The following is a 24328-nucleotide window of genomic DNA, read 5'->3' on the forward strand; positions in this document are numbered from 1 at the left end:
AAACCCAGTGGACGTGGTCTATCTGGATTTCCAAAAGGCCTTTGATAAGGCGCCACACAGGAGGCTGCTGAGTAAGGTGAGGGCCCATGGTGTTCGAGGTGAGCTACTGGCATGGGTTGAGGATTGGCTGTCTGACAGAAGGCAGAGAGTTGGGATAAAAGGTTATTTTTCGGAATGGCAGCCGGTGACCAGCGGTGTCCCACAGGGTTCGGTGTTGGGGCCGCAGCTGTTCACCATATATATTAATGATCTGGATGAAGGGACTGGGGGCATTCTAGCGAAGTTTGCCGATGATACGAAGTTAGGTGGTCAGGCAGGTAGTGCTGAGGAAGTGGGGAGGCTGCAGAAGGATCTAGACAGTTTGGGAGAGTGGTGCAGGAAATGGCTGATGCAATTCAACGTGAGAAAATGTGAGGTCTTGCACTTTGGAAAAAAGAATCCAAGCATAGACTACTTTCTAAACGGTGAGAAAATTCATAATGCCAAAGTACAAAGGGATCTGGGAGTGCTAGTCGAGGATTCCCTAAAGGTAAACATGCAGGTTGAATCTGTGATTAAGAAAGCGAATGCAATGTTGTCATTTATCTCAAGAGGGTTGGAATATAAAAGCAGCGATGTGCTACTGAGCCTTTATAAGGCTCTGGTTAGGCCCCACTTGGAGTACTGTGTCCAGTTTTGGGCCCCACATCTCAGGAAGGACATACTGGCACTGGAGCGTGTCCAGCGGAGATTCACACGGATGATCCCTGGAATGGCGGGTCTAACATATGATGAACGGCTGAGGATCCTGGGATTGTATTCATTGGAGTTTAGAAGGTTAAGGGGAGATCTAATAGAAACTTACAAGATAATACATGGCTTAGAAAGGGTGGACGCAAAGAAACTGTTTCCGTTAGGCGAGGAGACGAGGACCCGTGGGCACAGCCTTAGAATTAGAGGGGGTAAATTCAGAACTGAAATGCGGAGACATTTCTTCAGCCAGAGAGTGGTGGGCCTGTGGAATTCATTTCCGCGGAGTGCAGTGGAGGCCGGGACGCTAAATGGCTTCAAGGCAGAGATAGATAAATTCTTGATGTCGCGAGGAATTAAGGGCTACGGGGAGAATGCTGGTAGGTGGTTGAAATGCCCATCAGCCATGATTGAATGGCGGAGTGGACTCGATGGGCCGAATGGCCTTACTTCCACTCCTATGTCTTATGGTCTTATGGTCTTAAGATATACGGCATGTTGCCTTCATTGGCTGGGGCATTGAGTATAAGAATTGGCAAGTCATGTTGCAGCTGTATAGAACTTTAGTTAGGTCACACTTGGAGTATCGTATTCAATTCTGGTCGCCACACTACCAGAAGGATGTGGAGGCTTTAGAGAGGGTACAGAAGAGATTTACCAGGATGTTGGATGGTGTGGAGGGCATTAGCTATGAGGAGCAGGTGAATAAACTTGGTTTGTTCTCACTGGAATGATGGAGGTTGAGGGGCGACCTGATAGAGGTCTACAAAATTATGAGGGGCATAGACAGAGTGGATAGTCAGAGGCTGTTAACCCAGGGTAGAGGAGTCAATTAATTGGGGGCATAGGTTTAATGTGCGAGGGGCAAGTTTTAGAGGAGATGTACGAGGCACTACAGCGGGTAGTGGGTGCCTGGAACTCGCTGCCGGAGGAGGTGGTGGAAGCAGGGGTGATGGTGACATTTAAGGGGCATCTTGACAAATACATGATTAGGATGGGAATAGAGGGATACGGACCCAGGAATGTAGAAGATTTTAGTTTAGAAAGGCAGCATGGTTCGGCAGAGGCTTGGTGGGCTGTTCCTGTGCTGTACTTTTCTTTGTTCTTTATTCTTGGCACCACAGGGATATGGGGGAGGACACATGTTTTCGGTGGCCATCAAGATGACAGTCGCCCTGAACCTTTACACCAAGAGGTCCGTCCAGTGGCTGAGTGGGGACCTGTCTGGGATCTCACAGACCTCAGTGCACAGGTGCATCGCGTTGTCACGGAGGCCCAGGCAGCTCAATACAACCATTTCAATGTGGACCGTACCCACCAGGATGCCTGGACAGCGGGCTTCTCTGCCATCGACAGGTTGCCCTGGGACCAGGAGGTGATTGACGGGATGCATTTCCCGATGAGGACCTGGAGATGACAGGCCGTTCTGCACAAGGGGTTACACTCGATGAACGTGCATCCGATATGTGACCATCAGCTCTGCAGCATTCACCTCAGCGGCAGATACCCGGGCAGTGGGCACGACGGCTTCATCCTGGAACACTCAATGTTTCCTGACATGTTGGAGACCCACCGCCGGTGGTTGGGTCCTGGGTGACGGGAGTTATCCGCTGCGGTTGTGGCAACTGACGCCTATCCGGAGACCACAGACTGATGCGGAGACCCGCGACAACAATGGCTGTCTAGTGACCCAAATCCACACACACACCGGTAACCCTGGCCCATCCCCCAAGGGACACCCAAACCCCACCCTGCCCCAAAGGCCAGCACCCATGCCATCCGCCATGTCCGGGTGTCCTGGCCACTGAGTATTCGGAATGTCTAACGGTGTCACAGTTTGTGTTTTCCCCCACATCCCCCAGAGAAGGGTACACAACTGCCGGGAGTGGGAGAAGACGGGAGGGGGACCACCAGAACTGCGACCCTCCCCATTCCCGAGCAGATGGCACTGGACTTGGTCAGTCGCCAGAGGAAAGGGAGGTGGCGAGGCGGAGCTCAGCAGCGTGTGAGGAAGTGACACCCCGCTTGGTTGCGGATCCCCATGACACGTGTGTGGACATCCCAACCCCCCCCCACACACAGCAGCCCCTCAACCCACACCCCCTCAACCCACATCCTTCACTCCCATCCCACCCCCCACACCCCTCACCCCACACCGCCCCAACTCCATTATGCCCTCATACCATACCCCCGCAGCCCCCCACCCCACACACCTCACCCCCACCACCAACCCCATCACCCCATCATACCACACCCCCGAAGCCCCCCACCCCACATCCCCTTACCTCCTTTATACATACTTAGCTCACGAGGACGCACTGTTAGATGTGGCACATGCCGGGAACCGTAGATCAATGATGGACCCGCCCTATCCCCAACAGGTCCTGCAAGATAGAAGACAAAACACATGATTAGATCGCGGGCTGGGGTGGTGGGGGTGGGCAGGGTAAGGGTGTGGGTGAGAGCGGTGAGGGGGCGACAGTGAGTTGGTGTAATGGTGAAATGGGGGTGAGGGTTGTGTTGCCGTGATGGTGGAGCGGAGGTGAGGTTGGTGTGGGGGTGAGGGTGGTGTGATGGTAGTGTTGGGCGGAGGGGTGGGGGGTGGAGGGGGTGCTGGTTGACACACAGTGAAGTACAATTTAGCTGGGTCTCACTTCTTTGCCTGCGGTCGAGCTCCACCCCGGCGACCTCCCTTTCCTTTGGCTGCCAACCACATCCCGGGCACTCTGCTCTGCCAGGCTGAGAGCCTACAAGTCCAACGGCCCCCCTCCTGTCATATCCTTGGTAGCGGGGGTTGGGAGCACAGTGTCAGACAATTCGACACCTGCAGCCCAGGTGGTGGGTAGGTGTTGGCCTCCGTGGCTGGGCACCCGGCCATGGCAGCTGGTATGGGTGTCGGCATGGGGATTCTGCCGTTGTCCAGGAGGTGGGGATGGGTGTGTAGGGTTAGAGGTGTGTGTGGACAGGCTTAATGCCAGGGGCACACTGCTGCCTGCTCACCCTGGCCGCCCTGAGGAGGTTGTGCAGTTTATGAATGCACTGCTGACCCGTCTGGATGTTGTTGTTGGTGGCGCTCACGGTCCCTGCCCCCTGCATCCAGGGGTACAGCGTCATCTGCCTCTCCTCCACCGTGTCCAACAGGGTCTCCAGCTCGGCGTCAGTCAACACTGGGGCTGCTCTCCTCACTGCCATCTTGTTGGCTGGGATGGTGTGTGTGGGGAGTGCAGTGTGTAAATGCGGCTGCAGCTTGTCAGCCTTTTGGTGTCCATTGCAAAACCGGTGAATTTGGCACCATTTCCCATGAGAATCGATTCTAGTCCACATGGGGCCGGTGCTGGCCCCTTAATGGCAGTGCAACGGGTCCAGTTCCAGCGCCGGTCATACATGTCCACGGATTCTGCGTTGGCACCAACACTTCGGGCTGGATTCTCCGAATTTGAGACTAAATGCTGACACCGCGTGGAAACAGTGGAGTTTTAGGCCAGAGAAAAACGGCACAACAGCTGCACCGATTCAGCTACATTCAATGGGCTAACACCATCGCCACCTGGAACACAATCAATGCCATGGAAAACGGTGCTGGTTTCACCTCACCGTGCCTGGGCGCATGTAGCAGAGGCTGTTAGCACCGTGGTAAACGTCGGCCGGGACTGGCACGCAATACTGGTGGAAACGTCACGACTTCCTGAGGACGGCGAGGGTGATATGGCCGCTCTGTGCCTCTGGCACTAACTCCGCCTCCCACACCACCCTGTCCCCCACACCATCCGTCAAGTCAACACCACCCTCACCTCCGTTTCACCATCACACCAACACCACTGTCGCCCCCCCACACCGCTCTCAACCACACCCTCACCCTACACCACAACCCCCCATGCCCACCCCCACCATCCCAGCCCGGACGCCTGTAGCACTGGCCCCCTCCCCCCCAGGGGACAGCCAAAGCCCCACCCTGAACCATATGCCACCAGCGATGCCATCCGCCAGGGCTGTGTGCCCTGGCCACTGAGGATTTGGAACGTCTAATGGTGTAACCAGAAGACCGCCCAGAACCGCCGGGAGCGGGAGAAGACGGGAGGGGGACCCCCAGAACTGCGACCCCTCACCATGCTCGAGCAGAGGACACTAGACATGGTCGGTGGCCGGAGGAAAGGGAGGTCGCTGAGGTGGAGCTCAGCAGCAGGTGAGGAAGTGAGACTCTGCTTCGTTGCGGATCCCCATGACACATGTGTGGACATCCCAACCTCCCCACACCCACCAGCCCCTCAATCCACACCCTCCTCATGCATCGCACCACCCCACACCCCTCACCCCATACCACCCCACTCCCCTCATACCACACCCCCTCATCACCTCACCCCACACCCCTCACCCCATACCACCCCACTCCCCTCATACCAGACCCCCTCATCACCTCACCCCATATCCACTCACCCCATACCACCCCATAAATGAGTTGATGGCACAAATCATCGTAAATGACTATGATTTAGTGGCCATTACTGAAACATGGTTAAAGGATGGTCACGACTGGGAGTTAAATACCCGAGGGTATCAAACTATTCGGAAGGACAGAGTGGATGGTAAGGGAGGTGGTGTTGCTCTGTTATTTAAGGATGAGTTCCGGGCAATAGTAAGGGATGACATCGGTGATATGGAGGATAAGGTTGAATCCATTTGGGTGGAAATCAGGAATAGTAAGGCGAAAAAGTCACTGATAGGAGTAGTCTATAGGCCACCAAATAGTAATGTTATGGTGGGGCAGGCAATAAACAAAGAAATAACTGATGCATGTAGAAATGGTGCAGCAGTTATCATGGGGGATTTTAATCTACATGTCGATTGGTTTAACCAGGTCGGTCAAGGCAACCTTGAGGAGGAGTTTATAGAATGTATCCGCGATAGTTTCCTAGAACAGTATGTAATGGAACCTACGAGGGAACAAGCGGTCCTAGATCTTGTCCTGTGTAATGAGACAGGATTGATTCATGATCTCATAGTTAGGGATCCTCTCGGAAGGAGCGATCACAATATGGTGGAATTTAAAATACAGATGTAGGGTGAGAAATTAAAATCAAATACTAGTGTTTTGTGTTTAAACAAAGGAGATTACAAGGGGATGAGAGAAGAACTAGCTAAGGTAGACTGGGAGCAAATACTTTATGGTGGAACAGTTGAGGAACAGTGGAGAACCTTCCAAGCGATTTTTCACAGTGCTCAGCAAAGGTTTATACCAACAAAAAGGAAGGACGGAAGAAAGAGGGAAAATCAACCGTGGATATCTAAGGAAATAAGGGAGAGTATCAAATTGAAGGAAAAAGCATATAAAGTGGCAAAGATTGCTGGGAGACTAGAGGACTGGGAAATCTTTAGGGGGCAACAGAAAGCTACTAAAAAAGCTATAAAGAAGAGTAAGATAGAGTATGAGAGTAAACTTGCTCAGAATATAAAAACAGACAGTAAAAGTTTTTACAAATATATAAGACAAAAAAGAGTGGCTAAGGTAAATATTGGTCCTTTAGAGGATGAGAAGGGAGTTTTAATAATGGGAGATGAGGAAATGGCTGAGGAACTGAACAGGTTTTTTGGGTCGGTCTTCACAGTGGAAGACACAAATAACATGCCAGCGACTGATAGAAATGAGGCTATGACAGGTGAGGACCTTGAGAGTCTTGTTATCACTAAGGAGGGAGTGATGGGCAAGCTAATGGGGCTAAAGGTAGACAAGTCTCCTGGCCCTGATGGAATGCATCCCAGAGTGCTAAAAGAGATGGCTAGGGAAATTGCAGATGCACTAGTGATAATTTACCGAAATTCACTAGACTCTGGGGTGGTCCCGGTGGATTGGAAATTAGCAAACGTGACGCCACTGTTTAAAAAAGGAGGTAGGCAGAAAGCAGGAAATTATAGGCCAGTGAGCTTAACTTCGGTAGTAGGGAAGATGCTGGAATCTATCATTAAGGAAGAAATTGCGAGGCATCTGGATAGAAATTGTCCCATTGGGCAGACGCAGCATGGGTTTGTAAAAGGCAGGTCATGCCTAACTAATTTAGTGGAATTTTTTGAGGACATTACCAGTGCAGTAGATAACGGGGAGCCAATGGATGTGGTATATCTGGATTTCCAGAAAGCCTTTGACAAGGTGCCACACAAAAGGTTGCTGCATAAGATAAAGATGCATGGCATTAAGGGTAAAGTAGTAGCATGGATAGAGGATTGGTTAATTAATAGAAAGCAAAGAGTTGGGATAAATGGGTGTTTCTCTGGTTGGCAATCAGTAGCTAGTGGTGTCCCTCAGGGATCCATGTTGGGCCCACAATTGTTCACAATTTACATAGATGATTTGGAGTTGGGGACCAAGGGCAATGTGTCCAAGTTTGCAGATGACACTAAGATGAGTGGTAAAGCGAAAAGTGCAGAGGATACTGGAAGTCTGCAGAGGGATTTGGATAGGTTAAGTGAATGGGCTCGGGTCTGGCAGATGGAATACAATGTTGACAAATGTGAGGTTATCCATTTTGGTAGGAATAACAGCAAACGGGATTATTATTTAAACGATAAAATATTAAAGCATGCCGCTGTTCAGAGAGACTTGGGTGTGCTAGTGCATGAGTCACAGAAGGTTGGTTTACAAGTGCAACAGGTGATTAAGAAGGCAAATGGAATTTTGTCCTTCATTGCTAGAGGGATGGAGTTTAAGACTAGGGAGGTTATGTTGCAATTGTATAAGGTGTTAGTGCGGCCACACCTGGAGTATTGTGTTCAGTTTTGGTCTCCTTACTTGAGAAAGGACGTACTGGCGCTGGAGGGTGTGCAGAGGAGATTCACTAGGTTAATCCCAGAGCTGAAGGGGTTGGATTATGAGGAGAGGTTGAGTAGACTGGGACTGTACTCATTGGAATTTAGAAGGATGAGGGGGGATCTTATAGAAACATTTAAAATTATGAAGGGAATAGATAGGATAGATGCGGGCAGGTTGTTTCCACTGGCGGGTGACAGCAGAACTAGGGGACATAGCCTCAAAATAAGGGGAAGTAGATTTAGGACTGAGTTTAGGAGGAACTTCTTCACCCAAAGGGTTGTGAATCTATGGAATTCCTTGCCCAGTGAAGCAGTTGAGGCTCCTTCATTACATGTTTTTAAGGTAAAGATAGATAGTTTTTTGAAGAATAAAGGGATTAAGGGTTATGGTGTTCGGGCCGGAAAGTGGAGCTGAGTCCACAAAAGATCAGCCATGATCTAATTAAATGGCAGAGCAGGCTCGAGGGGCCAGATGGCCTACTCCTGCTCCTAGTTCTTATGTTCTTATACCACCCCACTCCCCTCATACCACACCCCCTCATCACCTCATCCCACATCCACTCACCACTCACCCCCCACACAAGGGGGATCCGGTTGTGACTCTGGCTGGGGTGGGCGACGAATGATGATTGCACTTGATTTCCAACAGGTCCTGCAAGACAGAAGACAAAACGCATGATTAGATCGCGGGCTGGGATGGTGGGGGTGGGCATGGGGGTGGTGGTGTAGGGTGAGGGACGGGGTGAGAGCGGTGTGGGGGCGACAGTGGTGTTGGTGTGACGGTGAAATGGGGTGAGGGTGGTGTTGAATTGACGGATGGTGTGAGTGTGGTTTTGTGGGGGGGGGGCTTTGACACACGTGACACATGGAAGTACAGCTAAGCTGGGTCTCACTTCTTCGCCTGTGGCTGAGCGCCACCCTGGCACCCTCACTTTCCTTTGGCTGCCAACCACATCCAATGCACTCTGCTCTGCCAGGATCAGGGGCTGCAACTCCAATGGCCGCTCTCCTGTCATATCCTTGCTGGGGGGGGCAACAGTGTCAGACAATTCGACACGTACACCCAGGGGGTTGGGTAGGTGATGGTCTTAGTGGCCGGGCACTTGGCCATGGCAGCCTATATGGGTGCCAACATGTGGTGTAGGGTGGGGGTTCAGCCATCGTCCAGTAGGTTGGGGGGGGGGGGTAGGATAATGGGTGTGTGCAGACACGCTTAATGCCAGGGGCACACAGCTGCCTGCTCACCCTGGTCGCCCTGAGGAGGTTGTGCAGTGTTTTAGGGCACTGCTGACCCGTCTGGATGTTGTTGCTGGCACTCACAGCCCCTGCTACCTGCTGGAAACTGGCAGCCTCCTTCCCGTGCCGGGTACAGTGTCATCCGCTGCCCCTCTACCGTGTCCAACAGGGTCTCCAGCTCGGCATCAGTCAACCCTGGGGCTGCTCTCCTCACTGCCACCTTGTTGGCTGGGATGGTGTGTGTGGGGAGTGCAGTGTGTAACTGCGGCTGCAGCTTGTCAGTCTTTGGGTGTGAATCGCCAAACCGGTGAATTAGGCATTTCCCATGGGAATCGATTCTAGTCCACATGGGGCCGGTGCTCGCCCCTGAATGATAGTGGAATGGGCCCAGTTACAACGCCGGTTTTTCTGTCGTAAAAGTCCACGGATTCTGCGTTGGTGCCAACACTTCGGGAGCTGGATTCTCCGAATTTGAGACTAAATGCTGACACCGCGTGGAAACAGTGGAGTTTTAGGCCAGAGAAAAACGGCACAACAGCTGCACCGACTCAGCTACATTCAATGGGCTAACACCATCGCCACCTGGAACACAATCAATGCCGTGGAAAACGGTGCTGGTTTCACCGGGTCAGTGATTGGCGCACATGAAATGAATGAAAAATGAAATGAAAATCGCTTATTGTCACGAGTCGGCTTCAATGAAGTTACTGTGAAAAGCCCCGAGTCGCCACATTCCGGCGCCTGTCCGGGGAAGCTGGTACGGGAATCGAACCTGCTTGGTCTGCTTTAAAAGCCAGCGATTTAGCCAAGTGAGCTAAACCAGCCCATGAGCCATGAGGCTGACACGCCGCAGCCGCACTTAAATGTTCCTTCCCCCCCACACACCATCGCAGACAACAAGATGGCTGGAAGCAGAGCAGCACCACGGTTCAGGAACACAGAGCTGGACACCCTCGTAGAGACCGTGGAGGAGAGAAGGATGACCCTGGGAGGGCAGCCACCAGGCGCCGTTGTTCACCGTGACTGGGCGCATGGAGCAGAGGAGGTCAGTGCCTGGAATGCAGTGCTGGAAGAAACTCCACACCATCCTCAGGGTGGTCAGGGTCAGTTAGCTGCTCCGTGCCCCTGGCACTAACCCTGCCCACCGCACGCCACACCTGTAACCCAGCCCCTCCCCCTCAGGGGAAGGCCTTACCCCCACCATGCCCCACATGCCAGCATCCATGCCATTCGCCATGGCTGGGTTACCAGGTGAATGAGGATTCGGAATGGCTGATGGTCATTGTTTGTGTTCCCCCCACCCTCACTCCCCACACACCCACCCTCACCCACACTCCCCACACACCCACCCCCACCTACACCCCACACCCCCACCCCCACCCACACTCCCCACACCCACCCCAACCGCACTCCCCACACACCCACCCCCACCCACACTCCCCACACACCCACCCCCACCCACACTCCCCACACCCCCACCCCCACCCACACCCCACACCCCCACCCCCCACACACCCACCCTCACCCTCACTCCCCACACACCCACCCCCACCCTCACCCCACACACCCAACCTCACCCACACCCACACACCCACCCTCACCCACACCCCACACACCCACCCACACCCCACACACCCACCCCCACCCTCACCCCACACACCCACCCCCACCCACACTCCCCACACACCCACCCCCACCCACACCCCACACCCCCCACACACCCACCCTCACCCTCACACCCACCCCCACCTACACCCCACAACCCCACACAGCCACCCTCACCCACACACCCACTCCCACCTACACCCCACACCCCCACCCACACCCACACCCCAACCCCCACCCTCACTCCCCACACATCCACCCTCACCCACACCCCACACACCCACCCCCACACAATCCCCACACACCCACCCTCACCCCACACACTCCCCACACACCCACCCTCACCCACACCCCCCACACACCCACCCCCACCCACACCCCACACCCCCACCCCCACCCACAGTCCCCACACACCCACCCCCATCTGCACTCCCCACACACACCCACCCCCACCCGCACTCATCACACACCCACCCCCACTCACAATTCGCCACACACCCACCCCCACCCACACCCCACACCCCCACCCTCACACACACCCCCACCCTCACACACACCCCACACACCCACCCCCACCCTCACCCCACACACCCACCCTCCCCACACACCCACCCTCACCCACACCCCCCACACGCCCACCCCCACCCACAGTCCCCACACACCCACCCCCATCTGCACTCCCCACACACCCACCCCCAACCGCACTCCCCACACACCCACCCCCACTCACAATTCGCCACACACCCACCCCCACCCACACTCCCCACACCCCCACCCCACCCACACTCCCCACACCCACCCCCAGCCATCATCTACACACACCCACACCCACCACACTACCCACACACCCACCCCCACCCACACTCCCCACACACCCACCCCACCCGCAATCCACACATACCCACCCACACCCCACACACCAACCCCGACCAACACCACACTCCACACCCACCCACCCCCACCCACACTCCCAACACACTCGCAATCCACACTTCCCACACGTACCTACCACTACTCACACTCCACACACCCACCCCCACCCACACTCTCCACACCCCCAGCAATGCTCCCCACACATCCACCCCACATACGCACCCCCACCCACACACTCACCGCCACCCGTACTTCCCACACACCAACCAACACCCCACACACTCACCCCCACCCACAATCCCCACACAACACCCCTACCCACTCCCCACACACCCACATCCACCCATACTCCCCACACACTCACCCCCACCCATACTCCCCACACACCCACACACCGAACCACACACCCACCCCCACCCACACTACCCACACACTCACACCCACCTAGAGGCTGGTTTAGCTCACTGGGCTAAATCGCTGGCTTTTAAAGCCGACCAAGCAGGCCAGCAGCACGGTTCGATTCCCGTATCAGCCTCACCGGACAGGGGCAGTAACTTCATTGAAGCCTACTCGTGACAACAGGCAAATTTCATTTCATTTCATTTCATACTTCCCATACACCAACCCACCCTCCCCCCAGCCACACTCCGCATCACCGCACCCACAAACCTCACACAACCAGCCCCACCCACACTCCACACACCCACGCCCATCCACATTCCCCACACCCACACCTATACTCCCCACATACCCACCCACACCCCATCCACACTCCCCACAAACCCATCCCCACCCACACCCCACACAAACACCCCCACCCATGCTCCCCGCACACCTACCCACATTCCCCACAAACCCACCCCTCCCCCACGGCACACATCCACCCCCACCCACACTCCCAACACACACCCACCCCCACACACACCCCGTCCACACTCCCAAAACACCCACCCCCACCTGCACTCCCCACACCCCCACCCCCACCCGCACTCCCCATGCACCGACCCCCATCCACGCACCCCACACACCCACCCCCACCCAAACTCCTCACACACCCTCCACCACCCCCACTCCCCACACACCCACCCCCAACCACACTCGCCCCGCACTCCCCACACACCGACCCCATCCACACTCCCCACACACCCACCCACACCCATCGTCCCCACACATCCACCCCTCACACCCACACCCACTCCCCACACACCCACCCCCACTCACACATCCCAGACATCCACACCCAGCCATAGCCCCCACACAACCACCACCACCCACACACCCCACAACCACACACACACCCCACACGCACACCTCCACCCACACTCCCCACACACCCAACCCCACCCACACTCCCCACACCCATCCCCACCCACAGTCCCCAAACACCCTCCCTCACCCTCACTCCCCACACCCACCCACACCCACACCCCACACCCCCACCGCCACCCACACTCCCCACAAACCCACCCCTCCCCCACGGCACACATCCACCCCCACCCACACTACCAACACACACCCACACCCATACTCCCCACACACCCACCCCCACCCACACTCCCCACACACCCACAACCACCAACACCACCCACACACCCACCCACACTCATTGTCCCCACAGAACCATCACCACCCTCACTCCCCACACACCCACCCCCACCCTCACACCCCACACTCCCACCCCCACCCACACTCCCCACACCCACCCTCACCTTCACTCCCCACACATCCAGCCCCACCCACAATCCCACACACCCACCCCACCCACACTCCCCACACACCCACCCCCACCCACACTTCCCACACACCCACCCCCACCCTCACTCACCACAAACCCAACCCCACCCTCACTCCCCACACACTCACCCACACCCACATCCCACACACCCACCCACACCCTCACTCACCACACACCCAACCCCACCCTCACTCCCCACACACCCACCCCCACCCACAGTCCCCACACACCCACCCTCACCTTCACTCCCCACCCCACCCACACCCACACTCCCCACACACCACCCGCACCCACACTCCCACACACCCACCCCACCCTCACTCACCACCACCCACCCCACCCACACTCCCTACACACCCACCCCACCCACACTCCCCACACGCCCACCCCACCCACACTCCCCACAAACCCACCTCCACCCATTGTCCCCACAGACACATCACCACTCGCACTCCCCACACACACAGCCCTACTCACCCACACCCACCCCCACCCACACTACTCCGCACACATCCAACCCCACCCACACTCATCAAACACCCACCCCCACCCATAGTCCCCACACACCGACCGACACCCACATTCCCCACTCACCCACTCCCACCCACACCCCACATTCCCACCCAACCCACACCCACCCCCACCCACACTCCCCACAAACCCACCCCACCCACACTCCCCACACACCCATCCAACCCACACCCACTCCCACCCATAGTCCCCACACACCCACCGACACCCACACCCCACTCACCCACCCCCACCCACACTCCCCACTCACCCACCCCCACCCACACTCCCCACAAACCCACCCCCATCCAAGTCCCCACAACCACACCACCACCCGCACTCCCCACTCCCCACACACCCACCCCCACCCACACTCCCCACACACCCACCCCCACCCGCACACCCCACACACACCCACCCACATCCACACTCCCCACACACCCACCCATAGTCCCCACACACCCACCCCCATACACACTCCGTACACACCCACCCCCACCCACAGTCCACAAACCCACCCCAACCCACACTCCCCACACACCCACCCCCAGACGCACTCCCCACACACACCCACCCCATCCACATTCCCCACACACCCACCCCCACCCACACTCCCCACACACCCACCCCCACCCACACTCCCCACACAACCACTCCTACCCACACTCCCCACACACCCACCCCCAACCGCACTCCCCAAAGATCCACCCCCACCCACACGCCCACAAACGCAGCCCCACCCACACTCCCCATACACCCACCCCCACTCACACCCACACATCCACCCCCACCCACACACCCCACACACCCACCCCCACCCTCACTCCCCACACTCCCACCCCCACTCACACTCCCCACACCCACTCACCCCCCACACACCCACCCCCACCCATAGTCCCCACTGACCCATCACCACACGCTCTCCCCACACACCCAACCCCACTCCCCACACACCCACCCCCATCACACTCCCCAAACAACTACCCCACCCACACCCCACACACCCACCCCAACCCTCACTCCCCACACACTCACCCCCACTCATATTCCCATACACCCACCCCCATACACACTCCGTACACACCCACCCCACCCACAGCCACACACACCCACCCACACTCCCACACACCCACCCCCAGACGCACTCCCCACACACACCCACCCCCATCCACACTCCCCACACACCAACCCCCACCCACACTCCCCAGACACCCACCCCCACCCACACTCCCCCACACACCACCCCCACCCGCCTCCCCACACACCCACCCCCATCCACACTCCCCACACCCACCCCCACCCACAATCCCTACACCCACAACCACCCACACCCCACATACTCACCCCCACCCACACTCCCATCACACCCACCCCCACCCACACACCCGATACACACCCCCACCCATAGTCCCCACACACCCACCTCCTCGCACACCCCACACACCCACCCCCACCCACACTCCCGATAAACCCAACCCATCCACACTCCCCACACACCCACCCTCACCCATAGTCCCCACACACCCACACCCATACACACTCCAAACACACCCACCCCCACCCGCACTCCCCACACACCCACCGCAACCCAAAGTCCCCACACACCCACCAACACCCATAGTCCCCTCACACGCACCCCCACTCCCCACACACCCACCCCCACACACATTCACCACACTCCCACCCCCACCCACACTCCACACCCACCAGCCCCTCAATCCACACCCTCCACATGCATTGCACCACCCCACACCCCTCACCCCATACCACCCCACTCCCCTCATACTACGCCCCCTCATCACCTCACCCCACACCCCTCACCCCATACCACCCCACTCCCCTCATACCACACCCCCTCATCACCTCACCCCACATCCACTCACCCCTCACCCCCCTCTCAGGGGGGCTCTGGTTGTGACTCTGGCCGGTGTGGGCGATGGATGATAAATACACTTGATTTCCAACATGTCCTGCAAGACAGAAGACAAAACGCATGATTAGATCGCGGGCTGGGATGGTGGGGGTGGGCATGGGGGTGGTGGTGTAGGGTGAGGGACGGGGTGAGAGCGGTGTGGGGGCGACAGTGGTGTTGGTGTGACGGTGAAATGGGGTGAGGGTGGTGTTGACTTGACGGATGGTGTGGAGGTGAGGATGGTGTGGGTGTGGTTTTGTGGGGGGGGGGGGCTTTGACACACGTGACACATGGAAGTACAGCTAAGCTGGGTCTCACTTCTTCGCCTGTGGCTGAGCGCCACCCTGGCACCCTCACTTTCCTTTGGCTGCCAACCACATCCAATGCACTCTTCTCTGCCAGGATCAGGGGCTGCAACTCCAATGGCCGCTCTCCTGTCATATCCTTGCTGGGGGGGCAACAGTGTCAGACAATTCGACACGTACACCCAGGGGGTTGGGTAGGTGATGGTCTTAGTGGCCGGGCACGGCCATGGCAGCCTATATGGGTGCCAACATGTGGTGTAGGGTGGGGGTTCAGCCATCGTCCAGTAGGTTGGGGGGGGGGGGGTAGGATAATGGGTGTGTGTAGACACGCTTAATGCCAGGGGCACACAGCTGCCTGCTCACCCTGGCCGCCCTGAGGAGGTTGTGCAGAGTTTTAGGGCACTGCTGACCCATCTGGATGTTGTTGCTGGCACTCACAGCCCCTGCTACCTACCAGAAAACTGGCAGCCTCCTTCCCGTGCCGGGTACAGTGTCATCCGCTGCCCCTCTACCGTGTACAACAGGTTCTCCAGCTCGGCATCAGTCAACCCTGAGGCTGCTCTCCTCACTGCCACCTTGTTGGCTGGGATGGTGTGTGTGGGGTGCAGTGTGTAACTGCGGCTGCAGCTTGTCAGCCTTTGGGTGTGAATCGCCAAACCGGTGAATTAGGCATTTCCCATGGGAATCGATTCTAGTCCACATGGGGCCGGTGCTCGCCCCTGAATGATAGTGGAATGGGCCCAGTTACAGCGCCGGTTTTTCTGTCGTAAAAGTCCACGGATTCTGCGTTGGTGCCAACACTTCGGGGGCTGGATTCTCCGAATTTCAGACTAAATGCTGACACCGCGTGGAAACCGTGGAGTTTTAGGACGGCAAAAAACGGCACAACAGCTGCACCGACTCAGCTACATTCAATGGGCTAACACCATCGCCACCTGGAACACAATCAATGCCGTGGAAAACGGTGCTGGTTTCACCGGGTCAGTGATTGGCGCACATGAAATGAATGAAAAATGAAATGAAAATCGCTTATTGTCACGAGTAGGCTTCAATTAAGTTACTGTGAAAAGCCCCGAGTCGCCACATTCCGGCGCCTGTCCGGGGAAGCTGGTACGGGAATCGAACCTGCTTGGTCTGCTTTAAAAGCCAGCGATTTAGCCAAGTGAGCTAAACCAGCCCATGAGCCATGAGGCTGACACGCCGCAAACGCACTTAAATGTTCGTTCCCCCCCACACACCATCCCAGCCAACAAGATGGCTGGAAGCAGAGCAGCACCACGGTTCAGGAACGCAGAGCGGGACACCCTCGTAGAGACCGTGGAGGAGAGAAGGATGACCCTGGGAGGGCAGCCACCAGGCGCCGTTGTTCACCGTGACTGGGCGCATGTAGCAGAGGAGGTCAGTGCCTGGAATGCAGTGCTGGAAGAAACTCCACACCATCCTCAGGGTGGTCAGGGTGAGTTAGCTGCTCCGTGTCCCTGGCACTAACCCTGCCCACCGCACGCCACACCTGTAACCCAGCCCCTCCCCCTCAGGGGAAGGCCTTACCCCCACCATGACCCTGGAGCTGTGAAGCATTTATGCTAACCGTGCTGCCCTGCATTGCTCCTACATTTTTCTATAATTTGTCTGCATATTTGTACCTCTACTTCATGCTCGCTTTTGGGAAGGCTATAGTAAAGCCCTAACAATGTTACTGCACACTTCCTATTTCTCAGCTCCACCCATATTGCCTCAGTGCTCGAATCCTCCATCGTGCCCTCCTTAATCACAGCTGTGATATCATCTCTGACGAGTAATGCAACTCCTCCACCCCTTCTACCTCCCACTCTATCGTTCCTGAAGCATCTATACCCTGGGATATTCAGTTGCCAGTCCTGCCCTTCCCTCAACCAAGTCTCAGTAATACCAATAACATCATATTCCCAGGTACTGATCCAAGCCCTAAGTTCATCTGCCTTACCTGCTACACTTCTCGCATTAAAACAAATGTACCTCAGACCACCTTTGCGTTCATCATCTCTTCCCTGTCTACTCTTCCCCTGAGTCACATTGAGTTTATTGTCTCGTACCTTACTGGCTTTAGTTGCTGATTCTTTACTGATGTTTAACTTCCTAATCTGGTTCCCATCCCCTTGCCACATTAGTTTAAAACCTCCCCAACAGTGTTAGCAAAAGCACCCCCGAGGACATTGGTTCCAGTCCTGTCCAGGTGTAGATCATCCAATTTGTAATGGTCCCACCGTCCCCAGAACCGGTTCCAATGTCCCAAAAATCTGAACCCCTCCCTCCTGCACCATCTCTCAAGCCACGTATTCATTCTGACTATTCTTGAATTTCTACTCTGTCCCGTGGCACTGGTAGCAATCCTGAGATTACTACCTTTGAGGTCCTACTTTTTAACTTATCTCCTAACTCCCTAAATACTGATTGTAGGACCTCATCCCTTTTCTTACCTCTATCGTTGGTGCCTATATGCACCACAACAACTGGCTGTTCACCCCCCCACTTCAGTATGTCCTGCAGCCGATCGGAGACATCCCTGACCTGAGCACCCGGGAGGCAACATACCATTCGGGAGTCTCATTTCCGACCACAGAAACGCCCGTCTACTCCCCTTACAATTGAATCCCCTCTGACTATAGCCCTGCCAGTCTTTATCCCGCCCTTCTGTGCAGCAGAGCTGCCACGGTGCCATGAGCCTGGCTACTACTGCCTTCCCCTGGTGAGTCATCTCCCCCAACAGTATCCAAAACGGTATACCTGTTTTGGAGGGAGATGACCGCAGGGGACACCTGCACTGCCTTCCTGCTCTTTCTCTGCCTTTTGGTCACTCATTCCCTGTCCCCCTCACCAATCCTAATCTGCGGTGTGACCAACTCACTGAACGTGCTATCCACGACCTCCTCAGCATCGCGGATGCTCCAAAGTGAGTCCATTCGCAGCTCCAGAGCTGTCATGCGGTCTAACAAGAGCTGCAACTGAACACACTTCCCGCACATGAAGAAGTCAGGGGCATCAGCCACGTCCCTGAAATCCCACATTGCGCATGAGGAGCATAACACGGGTCTGGGATCTCCTGCCATTTTTACACTTTACCTTAACTGATGACAAATATAGTATCAAATAATTATTAAGTGAAATGAATAAAGCTTTTACTTACCGTGGTGTGGGTGAGGGTCGTGTTGGGGTGAGCGTGGGGTGAGGGTGATGTGTGGGATAAGGGTGGTGTGGGGTTGAGGATGGTGTAGGGTTGAGGGTGACATTGGGGTGACAGTGGTGTGGGGGTCAGGGTGGTGTGGGGGTGAGAGTGGTGTGGGGGTCAGGGTGGTGTGGGGGTGAGGGTAGTGTGGGGGTGAGGATGGTGTGGGGGTCAGGGTGGTGTGGGGGTGAGAGTGGTGTGGGGGTCAGGGTGGTGTGGGGGTGAGGGTAGTGTGGGGGTGAGGATGGTGTGGGGGTCAGGGTGGTGTGGGGGTGAGAGTGCTGTGGGGGTGAGGGTAGTGTGGGGGTGAGGATGGTATGGGGGTCAGGGTAGTGTGGGGGTCAGGGTGGTGTGGGGGTGAGGATGGTGTGGGGGTCAGGGTGGTGTGGGGGTCAGGGTGGTATTAGGGGGTGTCTTGACAAAGCAACTAAGCTTTGTCGTCTGTGGCTGGGCTCCACCCCGGCGACCGACTTCTCTTTTGGCCGCCAACCACGTACAGTGTGCTCTGCTCTGCCAGGCTGAGGGGCTGCAAGTCCAACAACCTCCTCCTGTATTTTCATTGGCGGGTGGGGGGGGAAGGGGCACCAATTAGGCTACGTTCAATGGGCTAGCATCATCGGGACATGGACACGGATTTGCCTGGTCCGTCATTGGCTCACATGAGGCTCAAATGCCACAGCTGCAGTTAAACAATCCATCCAGCCACACACACCGTCCCAGCCAACAAGATGGCTGCAAGGAGAACAGCACCACGATTTAGGGAGGAGCTGGACACTTGCACGGACGCCGTGGAGGAGAGGTGGATGAGCGTGGAGGAGAGGCGGATGAGCGTGGAGGAGAGGCGGATGAGCGTGGAGGAGAGGCGGATGAGCGTGGAGGAGAGGCGGATGAGCGTGGAGAGGCGGATGAGCGTGGAGGAGAGGCGGATGAGCGTGGAGAGGCGGATGAGCGTGGAGGAGAGGCGGATGACCGTGGAGGAGAGGCGGATGAGCGTGGAGGAGAGGCGGATGACCGTGGAGGAGAGGTGGTAAGACCGTGGAGGAGAGGCGGATGAGCGTGGAGGAGAGGCGGATGAGCGTGGAGGAGAGGCGGATGACCGTGGAGGAGAGGCGGATGACCGTGGAGGAGAGGTGGATGACCGTGGAGGAGAGGCGGATGACTCTGTACCCTGGGCCGGGAGGAAGGCCGTGCGATGCCACCGTTTGCCGTGCCTTGGGGCAGGTGGCAGAGACGGTCAGTGCCATTGGCTACATCGCCCAGACTGGCCCGCAGTGCAGGAAGAAACTCCACAACCTCCTCAGGGCGGCCAGGGTGAGTTGGCTGCTCCGTGCCCCTGGCACTAACCCCACCCGGGATGGGGGATCCCTGCCACACACCTGTAATCCTGCCCCACCCCCCCATCAGGGGACTTCCTAACCACCACACTGCCCCACATGCCAGCACCCATGCCATTTGCCTTCGCCGGGTGCTCTGGCCAATGAAGATTCGGAACGCCTGATGGTGTAATTGTTTCCCCCCTCCCCCACCAGGAGAAGGGTGCGTCCAACCGCCTGGAGTGGGAGAAGACTGGAGGGTCAGAGGGGGACCATCAGAATTGCGGCCCCTCAGCATGTCTGGCCAGAAAGCACTGGACCTGGTCGGTGGCCCAGAGTAAAGGGAGGTCGGTAGTCGGCAAGGAAGTGAGACTCCGTCTAGTTGCGGATCCCCATGACACATGTGTGGACACCACCCCCCTCCCACACCCATCTCACCACCCGCAACTGACACCCCTTAACCCACACCCCCCCACACCTCCCCGACCCTACTCAACCCACACCACCCCATTCCCTCACCCCATGCACCCCTCCCCCCTCACACCATACCCCTTCACAGCACACCCCTTCACACCCACTCCCTCTCTCCGCCCCCCCTCCCCCCCTCGCCCACGCCCCCCGGCCCGCTGTCGAATCATACATGTGGTCTTGTGTCTTACAGGACCTGTCGGAGATGGGGCCAGTCCATCCGGAGCCCTCCGCCCCCACCCAGTGCCAGAGCCGGTGCCCCCCAGGCAGCCGATCACTGATGGGGAGAGCAGCCCAAACACCAGCCTTCTGCCCGTGACTCAGGGTCGGAGGAGGATTCGGATTTTCCTTCACTGCTGTCTCCTACACCCTCCACCATCCCAGCCTATCACCTCGGTTGGGCAGATTAGTGAAGAGGCTCCTGGGAACCACACATCGCGTCCGGTACAGCAGATGGAGGTAGGAGCAGCCGAGGGGCCGGATAGTCAGAGGAAAGCCCGGCCCCACGAACCACCTGCAGTCCAGACGGGTCTCGGTTCCCTGGAACATCCTGACTTGTGCCTTGTATGGATTGTTCACAGTTTTTGGGGAGTCAGGAAGTGATTTACTCTCCTCAGAATTTCCAGCCCCGGATCAGCTCTGGTAAACACAGTGGGCTAGATTCCACGTAGGCCGAATGCTCTGTTTTGCCAGCAGGCTGGGGGTTTCCCGACAACGTGGGGCTGCCCCAGAATGGGAAACCCCATTGAGCTGCGTAACGGAGCATCCCGCCGACGGGGTGAACCTGAAATGTGGCGCGACAGGACGGAGAATCCAGCCCAGTATTTACCTGGCCATTCCAGTTTAGTTTCTGGTCAATGAAAACCCTCAGGATGTTGATAGTGGAGATTCAGCGATGGTAATGCCTTTGAATGTGAAGGGGTGATGGTTAGATATTCCCTTGTTGAATATAGTCATTGCCAGGCACTTGTGTAGTGCTAATATTACTTATCACATCAGTTTAAGGCTGGATATTGTCCGGGTCTTACTACATTTGCACATGGACTGCTTCAGTGTCTGAGTCATGAATGGAGCTGAACATTGTGCAATCATCAATGAATATCCTCACTTCTGACCTTGTGATGGAAGGATGTCACCAGTGAAGTAGCTGAATATGTTCAGGTCTACCATACAACCCTAAGGAAATCCTGCAGTGATGACCTGGAGCTGAGATGACTGACCTCCAACCACCACAACCATCTTCATTTGTGCTCAGTATGAGTCCAACCAATGGAGAAGTTCCCCCTGATTCCCATTGACTCCAGTTTTGCTTGGGGCTCTTTGATACCACACTTGGTCAAATGCTGCCTTGATGTCAAGGATATTCACTCTCACCTCAACTCTGGAGTTCAGCTTTTTTGTCAATGTTTAGACCAAGACTGTAATGAGATCAGGAGCTGAGTGACCCTGGCAGAACCCAAACTGAGCCTCAGTGAGACAAGTGGAGAATATTCCATCACAATGTCTCAACTGCTGATCGTATGTGACATCTCTTTGGATTCTAACTCTTAGATCGATGAGAATATGACTTTGCAGTGTGTATAAGTTTGACTTACTCTTGCAGAATGGGTGAGATCACACCGCTTTGTCTTGCACTCCAGGATGGACCAAAATTTGACCCCACTAAGACGCCTATGTTAGTCAGACAGGAGGGTCTTCTGGACCCATCCCTCGGAAAGACATCTGCCTTTTCCTCGATTACCTGGAGGAGAATCACGAGGGAGGCACCACTGAACAATGGGATGGAAGGATTCTGGAACTTTTCTTTTACAGAATCCTGGGGTCCTTCCCTAGAGCGAATGAATGCTCATCTCAGTGGCTGTTGAAATATAGTATCTGGAAGTTGAAGCCTTTGAGGTAAGAGCAGAATAAGGGGAACCATCCCAACATGAGATTCATCAGCTCCCTGTGGCTGCATCATTACTGAGCTGAAGAATACTAGATCTCACGTGTTCAATAGCCCCATTCTCCAGGACAAATCACCCTGACTTTGTTTCCGGAATGGAAAATTCTCCCCGAGACTGACTCCCAGTTACTGACACTGAATCATGTCACCCCTTGTCACATCTACTTAATCCATCTTCTTACACCCACATCTCTATGAAAGCTGCAATGTTGATCCAATTAAATAAACCAGTTTGAAACCATTTAACTCTCATTTCCGTCAAGTCATGGAATGAAAGGTTGACACTTGTTCGCGGGCTGTTTCCACAGACACCTCCAGTATCGCTCCCAATTCCCCATCCTTCACTTGGGAGACTGGAGAGTGAGTGGGCGAGGGGTGGCGGTGGGAAGGGACTGAAGGAGCTCCTGATCCTGTCCTCACACACGGTCCACACGCTCACACTGGCAGCAGTGATCGGGAGCAGCAACTGCGATACATGGGTACCGAGGCCAATTACAGGATGAGATCCAACATCTCGCTGACACCCCCCCTCTCTCCCCACCCCCCCAACACCCCTGCAGTAATTTGTTTTTTATTGTTGATCTGGATTAGCTCCCAATACCCGCCATCACCTTGACCCACTCAGATAGTGACTACACCATTGTGGTGATGCGCATATCTAAGTATAATTGTACAGAGTTGTACCAATATATATGTTTGTATACAATAGTGCCACTGTATATCGATACTGACCAAAACATATAGGGACAGCCAAGACCTTCTGCCAGCAGGAGGACCCAGACCGGGATAGCTGGACATATATCAGAAGATGGACAGACTGGGACTGGGTAGCAGGACGGACAAGACAACAGACATCAGTAACGGAGATGGAATCATTTTTATCACAGAAATCCATGGTGACCATTAAGAATAAATACTTGTCGCAGCTACATCTTTGTATTCCATGTGTACCCTCATCATCAAAGAAGTAATAGAACACATCCACCATCTGGAGACTTACCTGAGGAACTAATTCACACTAAATTAGTCAGTGAGTCTTGCAATCTGACAATCACCGACTCACAACCAATCAAATCGTGATGTTCAAAGAAAATTAAATAGGATTGAATTAACCTCAATTGAACACCAATTTCAGAGATTTTGGAGAGATTAGCAAATGTTTACCTGCAGCAACGACATCTGACAAGGCTCCAGTGGGACTGGAGTGAGTCAGCATCGGGAGAAACAGTACAAGGAGCAGTCCTTTCAGCATCTTCAGTGAGTGTCTCAGAGTCAGTGTCAGAATGCTGGTGTAGATCTCTTTTGTGTCTAATCTTGGAGTATTTGATGCTTTTATGGTCACACACATGGGGAGGGTCTCTGCTTTGTGGTGATATCATTGGAAACAAGCATTTTCCATAATGCTGCCTCCTCATTTCCATGAGTGAAGCCTTCAGCCAAGTATGACTCACTCTGCTGGTTAGCTGAACAATCAGAAGGGGGACAACAGTGTACATGGCTCGTATTCCAGTGAGTGTGTGACTGAGAGACAGCCTGTCCCTCCTAAAGGGAACTGCACTTGTGCTGCATGTATATTCTGGCTGTACAGATGTTCACAAATACTTTCCTGCTTTTGGATGAACTTGCTCTTTTTCTGAAGCCCAATATCACCGACATTTATATAATCACTCTAGTTATGTCTGACCGCTTTCACA

General features: G+C 55.5%; 1 protein-coding gene across 1 annotated transcript in view; it reads right to left on the minus strand.

Annotated features, from left to right (window-relative positions):
• The window catches only part of LOC119975596, a 52136-nt gene extending 28154 nt beyond the window's left edge, over positions 1 to 23982 (minus strand). Inside the window, exons 1-4 of the mRNA XM_038815381.1 lie at positions 23799 to 23982; positions 15373 to 15459; positions 8096 to 8182; positions 3030 to 3113 (exon numbers count right to left, since the gene is read on the minus strand). Of these exons, the coding sequence (XP_038671309.1) occupies positions 3030 to 3113; positions 8096 to 8182; positions 15373 to 15459; positions 23799 to 23982 (442 nt within the window). The remainder of the gene's footprint in view (positions 1 to 3029; positions 3114 to 8095; positions 8183 to 15372; positions 15460 to 23798) is intronic.
• Between the last annotated feature and the right edge of the window lie 346 nt (positions 23983 to 24328).

This window comes from Scyliorhinus canicula, chromosome 13, assembly GCF_902713615.1.
Source record: "Scyliorhinus canicula chromosome 13, sScyCan1.1, whole genome shotgun sequence".
In the NCBI taxonomy this organism is placed as follows: Eukaryota; Metazoa; Chordata; class Chondrichthyes; order Carcharhiniformes; family Scyliorhinidae; genus Scyliorhinus; species Scyliorhinus canicula.